The following is a 17,033-nucleotide window of genomic DNA, read 5'->3' as shown; positions in this document are numbered from 1 at the left end:
TCAGATGGAGGGGGAAGCAAGGCAGGCCACCCCTGGGATGCTTGCCCCTGTGTGGGCTGGCTGGGCCACCCCTGGGATGCTTGCCCCTGTGTGGGCTGGCCGGCATTGTGGCCTACCCTTCTTTCTCGTGATTGGATGTGACCCTACTCACAGGCCTGAGCTCTAAGATCCTCTTGAGTCAGATAGTTTGAAGAGAAGCTGTGGCTTATGAGTTGGGGAGAATTGCATCACTTTCTCTGCTTTGGCTGGGAAGACCTGGGCAAGGACTGTGCTCGCCTGCTGCTTAGGATTCTCTAACCTCTTTCCTGTCTCTGCTCAGAAGGCAAACAGCGAGACAGGAAAACTTGGGCTGTGGATAAAATACAATGTAGATGTCATGCCATTAAATACTTTAGAATTCAATGATCCTTACAGACAGCAGCTGAGGAAATCTGGTTGGCAGGAGTGTGGGGCAGGACTTGAGTCACTATTTCAGAGCGTTTTCATCTGTGGTGTTCTGAGTCCAGGATCTGAATACTTTCAGTCCCCCTTTGCTGTTCATGTTACTGCTGTGATTGAAGTTGGTTCTGTCCTGCAGCCCTGCTCCCGGGACCCTGACTGCTCTGCTGGTCCAGAGATCAGGCAGCTGGTGTGATGGGGCTGGAGCTCCACTCTGGGGGTGGGACTGCACCTTCTGGTCACTGGTGGCGGATGGCATAGAACCTTACCCACATGTTGAGGAGTGTCTGTGCTACCCCTAGGGCAGGGTGTCACACTCATTTTCACCAGGGGCCACATCAGCCTCACGGTTGCCCTCAAAGGGCCAACCAAGTGTAATTTTAGGACTGTATAAATGTAACTACTCCCTAACAGTTGAGTGAGACTTTGGTGCTGCCACTGGGTAGAAACAAGGTGCCGGCCTGGATAAAACAAGGTGGAGGGTCAGATTCGACTGCGGGCCTTGTGTTTGCCACCTGTGCCCTAGGGTGACCCTCCCAAAGGTTGTCCAGATCTTTAAAGTATAAAACCAAGCATTTGACCACAGGCGACAAGGTTGTTGTCTGTTTTAGAATTCTTGAGTTTTTCAATGATTCCTACCCATCACCAGAGCAAAAAATAGTTAATAACAGGTAACATACACTGAGGGCTTGCTGAGTGCCAGACACAGTCCCTACCTGTGATTGACTTTCCTAACTTTGTGGGGGTGGTGTCATTTTAATGCCCGTTTAACAGATGGGGAATGGGTGAGGCACTGGGAGATGTAGTCACAGAACTAGAGAGCCCAAGGTCATCCACTAGAGGCCAGTGTAGATAATAGGAAAATGCAGCGCTGTTCCCTTTCATAGCACACTTTCTGGATTATGTTTTTCTGGTCATTCAGAAAATAGTCATGAGCCCTAGCGCTACCAGGCCCTAGCGCTTCAGCCCTCAGGCAGCGTACATTCCAGTGGGGGGGAGAGTCAGGAAGCGGAAATGCTGAAATGTAGAGTGCCAGTGTGGGGGGAGGGGGAGCGTATCAGCCAGGCCCTGTTTCAGGGGCACCAGCAGGAAAACCTCTCAGATAAGGCGACACTTGAGCGGAGACCTCAAAGATGTGAGGGGGTGAGCAACCTGAATATTTGAGGAAGGAGGTGGACAGTGCAAAGGCCCCGAGTGAGCGGTGTGCTTTGGTGTGGAAACTGGCTGGGAGTGATTGAAGGGCCTTCCTTGTGGGTCGGGGGGTGGGTGGGCTGGATCCTTCAGGCCTCAAGCCCCATGGAAGGAGGCCACATGCCGAGTCAGAGTTTCACTCACCTCAGACTCCGCTTTATGCCTGAAATCAGCTGTCACTCCCTTTCCCACTTCCACGCTAATCTCTCTCTGACTTTGTAATAGCCTGGAGGGCTGGTGCCAGCCAAGCCTTACCTTGGGGGTAAGGACTCCAGCTTAGTTCCCGACGCCAAGGGGATCCACCTGAGAAGCGGCCGGGTGAGCAGTAACCAATGAGAGATTGTTCAGGGGCACCTGTGCCCTAAAGCCCTTCTTATCTCCACAGATGGGGAAGTGGGAGAGTCTTCCGCCGAGGGCGCCTCCTGTCGGGGTAAGAGCGAGGCAGTGTGCTCGCCCTTCTGTTTTGTCTGACTCACCCCCCTCCCCTTGCTGTGCTCTTAGAGGAGGGCAGGAGGGTCAGGTTGGAGGATGCGGAGAGCCGTGGCTGCTGTGTTTAAACATCAGATAAAAAAATTATGGGCCCAAATGGGGTGGGTTGAAATTTGAGTCACATTCAAACTTACTTTCGTGCATTAATTAGACCTACAGTGCAATTCACAGCTATGCTAAAGTGTCACGTGCCATTGACCCGACTCACAGAGGTGTTTAAACATAAGTGTGACGTTGCTATTGGTGGTGAAGCCACAGGTGTGTGTTTAAGTGGCGGGTGGCTTACCCTGTGACCGCCTTGTGCTGATGCACGTGCGATGGTATCTTTAACAGCTGAGGAATGGGGGAGCAGAGACCTGCCCGCACATCACGTAAATTCAGGTATGAACTCAGGTTTCCCAGAGCTTCCTTTTAAATGTCATTATTGCTGAAGGGCACACGCCTTTGGAGTTCATAATCTGTGTATATCATATGTATTTATTTAGAAATTTTTGAGAACAGCAGTTGTACTGATATAAAAGTAAAACTTTTCTCTATTATTTAGAATTTATTAAAATTGAACCTCACTGTGAACACTGTAATGCTGAAAATGTAAGTATCTTTTAATTACAAAATATGATCCTCTAACTTGCTGTGTTTAAGAAAAAATTTATTTACATATCACTTACATGTTACACGTGTACTTTTTCTCCAGAAACACAATGAGCAAGTGACGCCCAGACTTCTTTCCAGGGGGCAGTTTCTGTAAGTAATTGTGAATATAGGAGGCTTATTATCATCACTAACTTAATTTTCTGCATGAGTATAACCCCAATTAGGAGAAATAATAAAACAGCATAACTAATTACACATTTTATGTAATTACTCGGATTGGTTTCCTTGATAATGATGCTTCTTCAAAATGCTATAGAGTTTCCTGAATGCTTTTGAATGAAATTAGAAACATAAACGATTTTAGGAAGTCCTCTCCTAACTGAACATTGGGACTGAACAGGTGTTCTTGTGTGTCCAATGCAGACTGAAGCTGGACTCGGAGGGGATTTACGAGTGCACAGAAACTGGTCTGATATTCGAGGTTAACAGAAAAGTTGACATCAAGTATTGCGTTTTGTCCTGGAGCAAATACGCAGACCTGGTGGTTAAGCCCTGGGTTGTTGGGGGACCCTTGTTTGATGTTAAATGTGACCCAGCCGCTCTTACCTCCATTGAGTTTCCACATTTCCTCTGCCTGGGTCGTAAGTACTTGTTTGCTAAAATTGTAATGATTGTGTGCACGTGTGTGCGCGCCACCCCTGTGACACCTGGAACACTAATTTACCTGCATGTTTTAACAGACCACGATGCCAATATGACGTTCAAAGTCTTACATGTCCAGAGTTCTGGGGCCTCGTTAGAATGTACTGTCGATCATTCTGCAAGCCACGTCAAATGGCATGTGAGCTCTCTGTCTCCCGTGGGACCTGTTATTCAAAGTGAAGGAACGTTATTCCACCACGGGGCTGTGATTCTGTACAAAGTCGTCGACCAGAATCCATCCTTGTCTTTTCGAGTGTATGTAGTAACCAATAACAACTCCTTCGTCCAGGTAAAGCCAATACACATGAATAATAAATGTTGATTACTTTGTGTTCAAACATGATACCACATTTAGGTGCTGGTCTTGTCTCTGTTAGGTACCCTCTACAGAGGGGTCTGTTAGGTCTGCTTTGGCACTCACCTACAGGGCTTATATCCTCAGTGCTAGGTGGGCCCCGAGTGCTCGGATCCACGGAGTGCGGTTGTCTGTACGCACAAAGAGCATCAAGAGAACCGCAGATGGGGAGATAGCTCTGCAGAGGTGGGGTTGGCCCAGGCACGCAGGGCTGGCCTTGGAGAAGGCTGCCTGGTGGACGGCCGAGGCCGGCAGTTTTCTATAACATTGCTCCTCAGAATGTGGTCTGGGAACTGGGGGACCAGGGCCTTCGGCATCGGCGGGGAGCTTGTTAAAATTTTAGCACACTCTCAGCCCCACCCCAGACCTACAGACTCAGAGCCTGCACTTGGCAGGAATCCCAGGGGATTTGTGCATAGTTTAGGGTGAGAAGCACCTGTTCCAGAATATACTGGGGAGATGTTTGAGGTCTTTGGGTCAAGTGTAGGGCGACTTGCGATTTCTCCTTGGCCTGAAGGTCCTCAGATAAGATGAGCCTCCTAGGTTAACTCATTTCATTCAGAGCAATGTTTTGCATAAAAATTGACCTACAGTTCATGGGTTCAACATTCTGGGTTTTATAACAGCAAAGATCCATGAATCACCTGTTTTGCTTGAGGGAAGAGGAGGGGTTTGGATATTCACAGTGGTTCAGTTTTCCAGAATGTAGAATAAGGCTGTGATTCGTAGCTCCTTTTCTGAATTCCTATATCGATTAGAATAGTCAGCAAGTTATTGAGTCGAAGGTAATTGAACCTCCCTTCATGCTTTTAGCCACTGTCGGTTCACTGGTAATGCCGTAGTGGTGGGTAGAGAACAGGTAAACAGACTGGACGGATGAAACAGTGACTCAAAACTGTACTTTCAGATTTTAGATCAGGGCTTGACATGAGTTAAAAATATAAGCATTAAAAATAACAAAAACCAGGAAATAAGCATTCGATTTATAGTAGAATGTGCTGAGTAATGGGTTCTAGTTTGAGTTCCAGAATTTACGTTGAACTGTCTACTCTCAATGTTTCAGGCTGTAGTATTTCTGCATCTTTAAAAATACGTTATACTGATTAGAATTATCAATATATGTGAAAGTTGAAACACTTGAATAAGTAATAGGCTTTTGGTTTCTTCCTAAGAGGGTAAAGTCTGTTTCCTGTAATCTCACTAAAGATAACATGTTCACTTGGGAAGCTAGTCTTTAACATGGTATAAAAACAATCCCATCTAAAGTATAATTAGCATAGCTTTGGAATAAGTACTATTATTTAATGACTCTAAATATTTTTAAAAGTGAACGCAGTTAGTTCATTAAAAGGGCATCATCATCCCTGCTTGCGGCAAGCTGGGGGAGGAGCTTTGTGTCCCTGAACGTTGGCAGGATGCCGCGAGGAGGGAGGGAGCACAGCCCAGTGAAGGCGGCCGTCCTTCCAGGCGGGTGTTTTATGCTTATACTCTTCTTCTTGGGTTGATTTTTTCCCCCCTATGTAGGAAAAGATTTTCTTGAACTTTGCCTGCAGGAAACGTACATTTCCTGTCAGCTGTGCAGCTGCTTCTAAGAGAACCTGGGCCAGAGGCTACCTTAACCTCTTTGGGCCATTCCAACAATTCCTACAAAGTCAGCGTCCCCTCTAGAGCCACGTCAGAGGGATAGCTGTGAACAGAAGGATGGAAAGGAAGTGCTGGGCAGAAATTTCCAAACCAAAACCTGTTTCCATCTGCAGGATATTTTCACATCTGTAAAGAAGTCCCCGAAGAAGTTCATGAAAATCGACAAGCCTCCTGTTTGCCAGAAGCCATTGCAGAGTGGGAAGAAGTACAGACTGATGAGTGAGCCTGAGGCCGACATCACCCCGGAGGTCTGTGCTCCAAAAGCCTCACCTGCAGTAGCGGTGGGGTGTATACTTCTTAGCTATGGTATTTCTAGGGTTTCAATAGAATCCATTTTGTTCTCATATTTTATTTCTTATTCATATGAAAACAGTTGTTTTACTCATCTTGTAGCTTGTTCCAAAGATGCTGTTGAATTTAAGGATTAGTCTGCAACCATTGCAGAGGTAGATTAGCCAATCATTTCCCTTTTAAAAGGTTTTACATTTTCTTGAATGTTTTATTAAATGCTTTAAATAGTGTTAATGTCAAAGGAATAAAAAAACTCAAGTTTAATGTTAAGTTACAGGGCATCAAAGGTTAATGGACAGCAATGGCTAACCAGGGATTTGGGGCTTTCTTACTGGAAGGCATGTGGAAGATAGTTATGGGAGCATAGTGCTACTTAGATTTAAACTTCATTGTACAGACAATGGCAGTTTTAAGTGGTTTCAGTTTCTCATAAATGACTTAGTTATTTTTCAAACTTATTTTCATGTGCTCTGAGTGTGTACCATAGCTTAAGCAGCCTAGACATTGGTGTGGAAATGCCTTTTGTATACCTCTTTCCGTTCTTTCTATTGTAGTGAAATATGAAGCAAGCGAGAGGGCTAATTGTAATGGTCTGTGTCACATTATTTTATTGTATTTCCAGGGCCCAGTGCCCTTTGAACCAGTCAGCTTGGTCAAGTCTTCCATAACTTTTGAATGCAGACTGTCTTGTTCTATTTCAAAGGGTCTCTCTGCACCCAGTGTCATTTGAACCTTACAACAGCGCCGCTGTGGCAGGTAATATGTAAAGCAGGCAGGTGATCCAGTCATACCCTGGGCAGCAGGAGAGTGTGGCCCGGAGCCCCAACTGCCCTTGGCTTCTAATGCCACAGTCTTATCACTGATTCTGAGACTGATTCCCAGCCCTTCCAAACTGATCAAGCCGTAGCAGGTGGAATATCAGCACAATCACAAGAAGCAAACTGCAGCCTTATCGAGGAGGTGGGATTCAATTTGAAAGGTTTGCTTAGCACAGTGATTCTTGGCCTTTGTTGCATAATGCAATTCCCCGAGGGGCTTCGAAGAAGTCTGCAGCCTGAGCCTCACCTCCAGAGTTACCGACTTCAATTGCTCTGGGAACGGCCTGGGCTTGGTGAAGCTCACAGGGCGACTTGAATGTGCTCCCGTGGTTAAGAAGCGCTAAGAGAGGGAATAATAGATAGTGAGTGTGCGAATCTGCCCAGAAAGAGACTGAGATGGTCCCAAGTTTTTTCTCACAGATGGTGGTGGCTGGGGGACTTCAGTATCTGGTTGTGTCACGCATTGTGTGCACTCTCTTATCCAAATTTCGGGCATTTGAAGTGGGGATAATCTCCCAGGATTGCTCAAAGGATCATATAAGTGGTTTGGGGGCACTCTGAAGTTTGTAAAACTCTGCGTAAATCTAAGGTGTTCTCACTAGCTTTATACCATTCATGATTTGTTTAACTGACATTTATCAAAAGTGTCTGTTAACAAGTAGGCCTGAGATAAGAGCCAAGAATTAAAAAAACTAACAGTAAGTCATGCGGTTTTCTCTCTAACGATGCCAGCATAGACGGAAAAATGCTGCTTCCTGTACAATAATTTTCCCATAACGTGGTATTCCCATCGAAGTGGACCAGTACAAAGTGCACTGGGTTTCCAGGAAGGTTCCCCACGTGGTGACATTTGTTCTGGGTTTGGCGGGTGAGGGAATCACTGGAAGAGGGAGCGGCAGTGCTAAGTGAGGTGACAGGAACGTGCAGCCGGGATTGAGGCACTGGGAGGGTCCGGGGAAGTGGGTACACAGAGGGCCTGGGGAAGAGTGGGCCCAGGGAGGGCGTTACCTGGGCTTTATAGGCCCTGGCGACCCTTTGAACGTTGTGAGGATAACGCTAGTGATTTGGAAGGGGAAGGGACAGGGACCAGTCGGCAGGCCCAGGGGCGGCTACTGGCACACAGGCAAGCCTAGGCGCTGCTGTGGGTCGTGTTCAGACCAGCACCATAGAGTGAGCATTGCAGTAAAGTGGGGCTCAAGTTCCTGGCTTGCCAGTGCATGTAAGAGGTATGTTTATGCTGTACTGTAGGCAGTATTAAGTATTTCGTATTATGTCTAAAAAACCATGTACATATTTAATTAAAAAGTACTTTCTTGCTAAAAAGTGCTAACCGTCAGCGAGTCAAAATAATTTTGCTGGTGGAGGGTCTTGCCTCAGGTTGATGGCGGCTGCCTGATCAGGGCGGTGGGTGCTGAAGGTTAGGGTGGCTGTGGCAATTTTTAAAGATAAAACAACAGTGAAGTTTGCCACGTAGATTGACTCCTCCTTTCATGAAAGATTTCTCTGTAGTGTGCAACACCGTTTGATGGCATTTTACCCACAGTAGAACTTGTTTTCAAATTTGGAGTCCGTTCCCTCAAACCTTACTGCTGCTTTCTCAGCTAAGTTTATGTAACATTCTAAATCCTCTGTTGTCGTTTCGACCATCTTCACAGCATCTTTACCAGGAGTAGATTCCTTCTCAAGGAACCACTTTCTTTGCTCACCCAACTCCTCGTTTGTTAAAGTTTCACCATGAGATTGCAGCAATTCAGTCACGTATTTAGGCTCCACTTTCAATTCTAGTTCTCTGGCTCTTTCCCCCATAGCTTCAGTTACTTCCTGCCCTGAAGTCTCGAACTCCTCCTAGTCATCCAGGAGGGTGGGAATCAACTTCTTCCCAACTCCCGTTGGTCTTGATATTTGACCTCTTCCATGACCATGAATGCTCTTAATGGCATCTAGAATGGTGGATTCTTTCCAGAAGGTTTTCAGTTTAGTTTGCCCATATCTAATCAGAGGACTCAACTATCTATGGCAACTATGCCCTCATGATACGTATTTCTTAAATAATAAGACTTGAGCGTCAAAATTACTCCTTGATCATGGGCTGCAGAATGGATGTTGTGTTAGCAGGCATGGAAACAACATTAATCTCATTTTGCATCTCCGTGAGAGCTCTTGAGTGACCAGGTGCATTGTCAGTGAGCGGTAATACTTTTAAGGGAATCTTTTTTTCCCCCCCTGAGCAATAGGCCTTAACAGTGGGCTTAAAATATTCAGTAGATCATGTCGTAAACAAATGTGCTGTCTTACAGGCTTTGTTGTTCCATTACTTGTGCAAAGTAGATTTAGCATAATTCTTAAGGGCCCTAGGATTTTTGGAATGGTAATGAGCATTGGCTTCAACTTAAACTCACCAGCTGCATTAGCCTCTAACAAGAGAGACAGCCTGTCCTTTGAAGCTTTGAAGCCAGGCACTGACTCCTCCTCTCTAGCCATGGAAGTCCTAGATGGCATCTTCTTCCAACATAAGGCTGTTTTGTCTGCACTGAAAACCTGTTCAGTGTAGCCACCGTCGTTAATTATCTTAGCTAGATCTTCTGGATATCTTGCTGTAGCTTCTACATCAGCACTTGCTGCTTCACCTTGAGCTTTCATGTTACGGAGATGGCTTCTTCCCTTAAACCTCATGAACCAACCTCTGCCAGCTTCAAACTTTCCTTCTGCAGCTTCCTCCCTTCTCTCAGCCTTCATAGACTAGAAGAGTCAGGACCTTGCTCTGGCTTCGGTTTAAGGAAATGTTGTGGCTGGTTTTTAATCTTCTATCTTGACCTGTTAAACTTTCTCTGTATCAGCAACAAGGCTGTTTCACTCTCATCTTCCGTGTGTTCACTGGAGTCGCATGTCTAATTCCCATCAGGAACTGGGCATTCCCAACTTGGCTAACTGGCACAACAGGCCTAGTTTTCGGCCTGCCTCAGCTTTTGACGTGACTTTCTCACTAAGTGTAACGTTTTCAGCTTTTGATTTAAAGTAAGAGATGTGCGACCCTTCCTTGAACACTAAGTGGCCGTTGTCAGGGTTATATTTCTTATGTTTTTCCATTTTTAAAAAGATTTTATTTATTTATTCTTAGTGAGAGGGGAATGGAGGGAGAAAGGGAGAGAAACATCAATTGCTTGCCTCTCCCACACCCCTAAACGGGGGCCTGGCCCGCAAGGCAGGCATGTGCCCTGACCAGGAATCGAAGCGGCAGCCTTTCGGTTTGCAGGCCAGCACTCAGTCCACTGAGCCACACCAGCCAGCATCATTGTCAGGTTTTTAATTGGTCTATTTTTAGTATGGTTGTGTCTCGGAGAATAGGGGTGCCCGAGGAGAGGAGAAATACAGGAGAATGGCTAGTCAGTGCAGCAGCCAGAACATGCTACACTTATCGATTAAGTTTGTGACATCTGAAAACAATTACAATAGTAACATCAAAGGTCGCAGCTCACCATACCAAATAGAATGATAATGAAAGAGTTCAAAATACTGTGAGAATTTCCAAAACGTGATACAGAGTCATGAAGTGAACAAGTGCTGTTAGAAAAACAGCGCCGATCGTTGCTGCAACCTTCAACTTGTAAAGAGCATAGTATCTTCGAACTGCAGTGAGACGCGCTCCACCTGTGCTTTGTGAAAAGTGCGTCTCTCCCCCAGGTTCGCTAGCTGGCCTGGGAAGGGCAGAGGAGGTGCAGGCGGGAGGCAGTCTGTGCAGTGGTTGAGAGGCCACACTTTGGAGTCAGCAGTGTGGATTCACATTGAGTCCTACCACTTCCTGGATGTGATGTGGGGCAAGTCTTTGCGATAATTTGCTTCCCTGAGATTCTTTATCCACAACAGAGCAAAAACAGGGTTTGGTGGGGGGAGGGGGTGTTCATTGAGGGAGGGAGTGTGGATAAAACACTCGGCATAGGCTGTAAATGTTGAATTGCTTCCAGATTGTGGAATGATCTCAGCAAAAGGTGGCGGGGATGTTTAAAAGCGCTTAGGAAAGGGTGGCCGATGGGCCAGCGTATGTTCTTGTTTGGGAACAGTGAAGCCTGAAATCAGGAGAGGGCGCGGGAAAGTCCAGCTTTAGACACACAAAGCAGAAAAGGCCGTCGGGGTAAGGGGGACTAGAAGCAGGAGAGCAAGAGGGTGTGTAGGAAGAGGGTGTAATTTTCAGGGGTGGGGTTTCCATGGTCAAGATGTCAATGAGCATCCGCCAAGCGTCAGCCGGTGCAATTGTCATCGTTTTTGGCGTTTCATGTCATCAATTAGTGAGCACAACTATTCTATTTACAAAAATTACTTCTTTTTTAAAGGAAATTGAATTCATGGATGGTTCACTTTTAAAACTGAAAAGTTATATTGAAGTTTATTTGGAGCAACCCACGGAGTTTAAATTACTGTTGGTCGAAGTGGATTCCGATGAGATTGTATGGAAAGCAAAACTGAGAGAATGTAAGTGTTTTTGTATCTTTTATTAAAATTTTTTTTATCCTCACGCAAGGACATTTTTTTCAGTGCTTTTAGAGAGAGAGGAAGGCAGAGAGATGAAACATTGAAGCGAGAGAGAAGCATCGATTGGTTGTCTCCCATTCTCACCTGGACCAGGATTTGTACAAGCCTAGACCAGGAAATGAACCTGCAACCTGAGTTTGTGCCCTGACTGGGAATTGAACCCACAACCCGTCGGTTATGGGTCAGTGCTCCAACCAACTGAGCCACATGGGCCAGGGCTGTAATGTTTTGTACCTTAAATGAAAACCGGTTTGTGAGGTGGTAGGGGTGGGAAAGAAAATAGAGTAATTGTCTCACCCATCATCATAACATTTAAAAATCTGATGAGAAAGGCCTCAGCTCCCGGTAAAGGAGTGTGTGTCTCAGGCACCCACGTCCAGCCAGGTCCCTGGAGGTCAGTGGGTGGCTCAGTGAGTGTGGGGAGGCTTTAAACAGTGGGTGGGCTTGGCCAGTAGAGTTGGGTTGTTTTCTTACCACCCTGAGGTTTGGATCTCAAATATTTTAATGTGGATTAGGGGTATTGTGACAAAGTGTCTTCTGTGACCTGGATGTAGATCTGCATTGTGACTGATTACGTGTCTCATTTGCTGACTTCACCTCCTCGGTCTTCAACTGATAGCTCCCGCTCTGTGCGGTTACAGCTTGGCTGTGGGACCTCATTCCCCTGTTTAATACTTTGGTGCCGGGAAGCCCTCTCACAATCCCCTCTTTACCATCCTCTCCTGCTCTGGGGACCCCTCTAGAGACGGGTATTTCAGGGGACACCAGATAGCTGTCCCGGGCCTCCTCCTTAGGCAGGTAGGAGCTTGACCTCCAAGTCTACCTGAGGGGAGTTTTTAGAACAACAGCTAACGTGAGTAGTGATCACATTCTGGAGCCCAAAGGCAGGAGCAGGAGCGGTGGGCTGGGAGTGAGGTCATGTGGTCCCTGTTCCAGCTCTCGACTTAATCAGTTCCGAGTGAGACTATGGGCCAGTCTCTCACCCACCTGTGGCTGTAGCCTCCTTATCTGCAAAGGGCACCAAGGTCCTGCTTGCCAGTGCCACATGTGTGTAATAGAAGGTCCCTTTGCATCACTTGCAGTTTGGATCCTGACACCTGAACTGTTTCCCAGTGTCACACATAGTCCCCTGCTGACTACAGCACCTTTCTGAAAAGCAGCGTAGTGGCCGGTGCCCACAGCTGCACACCTGTAATTACATCAAGGATCTGTAGGGTGTTCTAGAAATCTCTGTGTCATCGAACAACATTTGAATCCTTTTTCAGCTCGTGTCTTGTGTATCCATTTTGGGTTATTTGTGGGGTTTCCTATTATGTTTTTATACTCCAGAAATGCAACCTGATCTGATTGTTTTGGAGTTCTCGGTCCTAGCTTAAGCATGAGCCTTTCCTAGCAGGTGTGGTTGATTCTTATTCTCAACATCATACCCATAAGCTGGCCCTCTTGTGCAAGCTAAAATTACTCACCTGGAAAGAGTCTGGACTGGGGTTGTATTGTTTTTCTCAGTTCAGATGTAAATAAATGAACCTGAAAGATGTTACTTGTTAATCACCGTAAGTGCTGTAGTAACAGAGGTATTTAACTCGGAGCAACTTGGATAACAGATGTTCTTCTGGACTAACAGCATGTCTCCTAGTGGTTTTAAAGACCACTTCATAAGACCTCTCGTTATATTTGATTTTTAAACAACTTCTTTAATAATTCTTAGTGTATTACAAGATGTTTCTGGTCTCTAATATTAGTTTTTAAATTTTGGCTTACACCAATGGTTCATTTAAACTAGTCGTCACTATTAGGGCATCTTCACTAAAGGGACCCACAGAAGGCCTGCGTGAGACGTAGATGCCTCGCAGAGCAGGGGCTAGTTTCACTCGAGGACGGTGGTGGTGGGGCACAGTTCGGCGTCCAGAACGAGCCCCCGGGACAGCGCTCTCCAAAGGACAGAATGAAAATATCTGAGACTGTTTTGGTGGAGTACATGTAAACTAACATTTAAAATAAGGGTTTATTTTTACGGCTTCCTTTTCCATATGGCAAGCGATGACAATGTTCTACTTACAGTAGTTCCAGATTTGAAGAAATACTGAGCAAATAGCGTTTCACTTGGCACTTGGGTGTGGCAGAAGTGAGAGCAGGGGTGCGCAGACAACTTGAGTTTGGAAACACTTGCCCTGCAAGGCCTGTTGGAAGGAACGCTCGTTATTTATCTCAAAATTTCAAGCGCAGTGCATTTGTGTACGTACCAAGTTAAACCCCAGACTCATGTGTGAACTTCAGAGAGATTGCCACGACCCCAGAGCTTCATGCACTTTCGCAAATGGATTTCTTTCATTCTGGTTTCATACCACTTTTTCTAAGTGATGCTTCTTATACTTGCACAGGTGACTGGGTTCAAGATGACAAGAGTCAGAACATTTCAAAAAGCAGCGTAAGAGGTAAGTGCCAGTAACTAGGCATTAAGTGAGTTTTACCCACTTTTCTATTGCTTCCATTCGCTGGCATGTTTATTTTGCTACGCAGAGGTGGTCGCGTTAAGGATCTGTTACGTGCTCTGTAACTCTTAAATCGTTTGAACAACCTTAGAATCCATTTTTGTTGGTTTCTAACAGAATGATGATATTTTTTAAAAAATCCAGATTGAAGGTGGATCAAAAATAATAAACATAATGGAAAGCCAATTTGTTGATTTTTTTTTAAAGGTAACAGGCGACGTAAAATGAATAGCGCCCTACCTGAAGAGGGGGCCTATGAGAAAAGGATGAAGCAGGTTGACACTTCAGGTTTGTAACAGTGTCATCAGTGGCTGTACATTATTTCCCTGGTCTCTTCCATCTCGATCATCCGACATACACGCTCTTGGATCTGCGGTGGTAGAGCCACGTCCCAGCTGTGCATGGCCTGTGTCCCAGCTCCTCAGGCCTGGAGCAGGGGGCTCCTTGGCCTTCCCCAGCCTGTTTTTCTGGCGTGGTTCCCCACTCCTCCCCTTTACTCCGCAGAGCTGCGGAGGAGAGGGGATCCCCTACAGTCCTTAAGGGTAGGGCCATAGCCTGTCCATCTTTACATTTCCCAGAGCACTGAGCATGGAGCCTTAAGGTAGAGGACAGTGAGCGTTGCATGAATGAAAGGAATTGTGAATGTCCATGTGTGCATTCATTGGCTTCAGAGTTCTTAGCTACTTCCGGGTGGAGCCCCTCCAGCTCAATTATTACAGGCTGGTCTTGACTTAACTTCTTTAAATTAAATGGCAGAGACTAAGGCTCAATAGTTGTGAAAATATAATAGAGACTTAAAACATTTAACAATACTCTAAGGAGCCAGAAAATGGAATTTGCAGCTGAAAATGCAAGTCCAGCAAGAATTCACAGATCTGAGTTTAAAAACCCAGACTCAAATTATATAACACAAGGTTTCAAGCATTTATAGATACCTCATGTAACTTTCCAAATGAACTCTTTCATCGAAATACCATGTCTCACTAATCGTAAGAAGGTGTGAACGTCTAAAAGCAGCCAAGTGCTCTGTAAAGCCAGTCAGAGAGTCTCCACTCTGTAGAGCAGGGGGCCGTGTGGTGTGTGTGTGTGGTTTTCCTGTACATCGCTATACAGTAAACACCGAAATAAGCGAGGCTCTGGAATTACTTTTCAAACCTAACTAAATTGAGATACAATTTTTCTAGTTCTATGGAGATGTAGTTGACAGATAAAATTGTATATCCTTACAGCACACAACATGATGATTTGGTGTACATATACACTGTGAAATGTTTATTAGTCAAGTTCATTAACACATCCATCACTTCACAGTTGCTTTTTATGTTAGTGGCAAGAACACTTAAGATCTACTCTCAGCAAATTTTAAGTATAAAATACAGTGCAATGTTATTAGCTATACTCACCAGGCTGTGCATTAGATCCTCAGAAATTATTCATCTTATAATTTAGTGGGACAGAGTTTTGTATTAAATTGATTAGAGGACAAATTTTTCTTGTTTCATGCAATTATTTGGCTATTTAAAATTAGCTCCTGTACCATGTAGCTAGAAATAGAATTAAAATGATCAAATACACTTGGAAAGATAAAGGATTTCCAACCTTTTTGGAGGTGACAGTGTAAAATCTAAAACAAATTAATAAGATTTTTTGTTTAGGTATTTCTGCACATTCTTTGAGCTATCTAGTCACTAGACTGGTAGTTCAGACTCAGTATATCACTGTGTTGCTTTTTAAAATATGGTCAGCACTTCACCTTAACAGAATCACTTTGAGATCTTGTTAAAATTTAGGCTATGAGTCTGATACACTGAGTTTTGGGATGGTCTTGATAATTTCCATTTAAATAGGTTTCCTTGTGCAGTTTTCATTGAAGTTTTGAGCCAGTAGCAATAGGCCATGTGTCAGGGAACCACTAGAGGGCGCAGGCCGTCTTTTAAGAAACCCATTCTTCACTCTAGGAAGTTAAGAGAGGAAACAAGTGGGAAAGGGTCCAGGTACAGATGTTAAATTCGCATTAATAAATTATTGTCTTCAGAGCAGAGGTGTTGCAGTCCTGGGGGAGGGTCAGGAAGTATTCTTACCTCGCTCCCTTCTGATGTCCTCTCTGGTATTTGTAATGCCTTGAGGATCCTTACCCGAAATGCTACAACCAGTGAGCTTGGCTGCACTGTAGCACAAAGTCGTTGTCGAAAATCTAGCTTGATGATAGGGCTGCCATTTTTATGGGTCCAGTGGTTTGCACTGCAAATACACGCCCTTCCAAGATTATGACGGTGTGCCTTGGAGATCGTCAGGTGTCACAAATACCATCCCATGACTTCTCTGTGGAGCGTGCTGTTCCCCTAATGCCAGGAGATGGCGGAATGGAGCCTGCAGTTCAGCTCCCTTGCTGACACTTAGAGACATAGAGGGAGGCAGAGGCAAAGCTGGATATTTTTCTTTTTGAGCCACGTAAATTAATTTTGGTATCTGAATTTTTTTATTCCAAACTCATCCGTGCTGCTTTGCGAACATCTTATTCATAATTATTATGAATATTATACCCTGGTTTAATGTTACTAATGAAAGAGTTTTCTTTGTCCTTAATATAGTCTGGAAATCAGGGATATTTTTTGGCATTTAAATGTATTTTTAAAGCAGTTGCAGTTACAAATATAGTGCCCTTTTTAATAGAAGGAGACTACATTTTCATTGTTAAGTAGTTATAAACAATGGACATGTTGATGGGACCTACCGAATTCCTCATCTGCTTTTAGGTGGAGCAAAGACCCCTTTAACAGAAGCTCATTTGATTACTCTTGCTGGAAAGTTGGGGAAGGAGTGGATAAAAATTGCCATTGCCAAGCTGGACTTGGACATCAGCGTCATTGATGCCATCCGGGAGAAGAAAGAAAGTGATACAATTAGTACGTTTAAGATGCTGCAGAAGTGGCAAGAAAAGGAACAGAGCAATGCTACAGTCCAGAATTTATATAACTGCTTGAAAGACGTCTCAGTTGAAATCCAAGATGTGCTGGAAGGTGAGCAGGGAATTATCTCTAGCCATTTACTTGCAATCAAGCTGTGTCTCTGTGAATAGTAACTTTCTACTATAGGGTGTGTTGCTTGTTCATTTAGAAGCTTGAGTTCAGATTATTATGCAAATGCAGCAGCAAGCTCGTGGGCTGCTGTAGTCTGAGTCATGAAGATTTGTGTGCATGGAGTCAGAGGAAGGGTTCAAATCCCAGCTCAAGTGCTAGCTTTGTGACTAAGCAAATTCTTAACCTAACTTCAAGCTTCTCTGTTCCCACCTGTCGGATGGATGCAAAAACTTCTATGTCCTGGTCTGTTGTGAGGACGAAAAGAAGTAGTGCATGTAAAGCTTCAGGCAGGTAGTAAGGTTCAGTAAGGAGCACCATGGTACTTGGGACATACCTGGTAGCACTGAGCCTGCTGGGCCTTCCCTGGCGCTGAAGCAGTGCTCCGGGAGTCCACTAGGTGGCTCCAGTGAGC

The 17,033-nt window shown here is 45.0% G+C and overlaps 1 protein-coding gene across 1 annotated transcript in view; it reads left to right on the top strand.

The window, feature by feature from the left end:
• The window catches only part of LOC112307053 (nacht, lrr and pyd domains-containing protein 1b-like), a 39,224-nt gene that overhangs the window by 19,805 nt on the left and 2,386 nt on the right, over positions 1–17,033 (top strand). The window contains exons 8-18 of the mRNA XM_071220522.1: positions 2,015–2,059; positions 2,452–2,499; positions 2,663–2,709; positions 2,813–2,862; positions 3,136–3,353; positions 3,453–3,703; positions 5,527–5,661; positions 10,851–10,989; positions 13,431–13,484; positions 13,749–13,829; positions 16,298–16,561. Of these exons, the coding sequence (XP_071076623.1) occupies positions 2,015–2,059; positions 2,452–2,499; positions 2,663–2,709; positions 2,813–2,862; positions 3,136–3,353; positions 3,453–3,703; positions 5,527–5,661; positions 10,851–10,989; positions 13,431–13,484; positions 13,749–13,829; positions 16,298–16,561 (1,332 nt within the window). The remainder of the gene's footprint in view (positions 1–2,014; positions 2,060–2,451; positions 2,500–2,662; positions 2,710–2,812; positions 2,863–3,135; positions 3,354–3,452; positions 3,704–5,526; positions 5,662–10,850; positions 10,990–13,430; positions 13,485–13,748; positions 13,830–16,297; positions 16,562–17,033) is intronic.

The sequence above is a fragment of the Desmodus rotundus genome, chromosome 2 (assembly GCF_022682495.2).
Source record: "Desmodus rotundus isolate HL8 chromosome 2, HLdesRot8A.1, whole genome shotgun sequence".
Taxonomy (NCBI): domain Eukaryota; kingdom Metazoa; phylum Chordata; class Mammalia; order Chiroptera; family Phyllostomidae; genus Desmodus; species Desmodus rotundus.
This window is presented reverse-complemented; position numbering and strand designations above follow the sequence as displayed.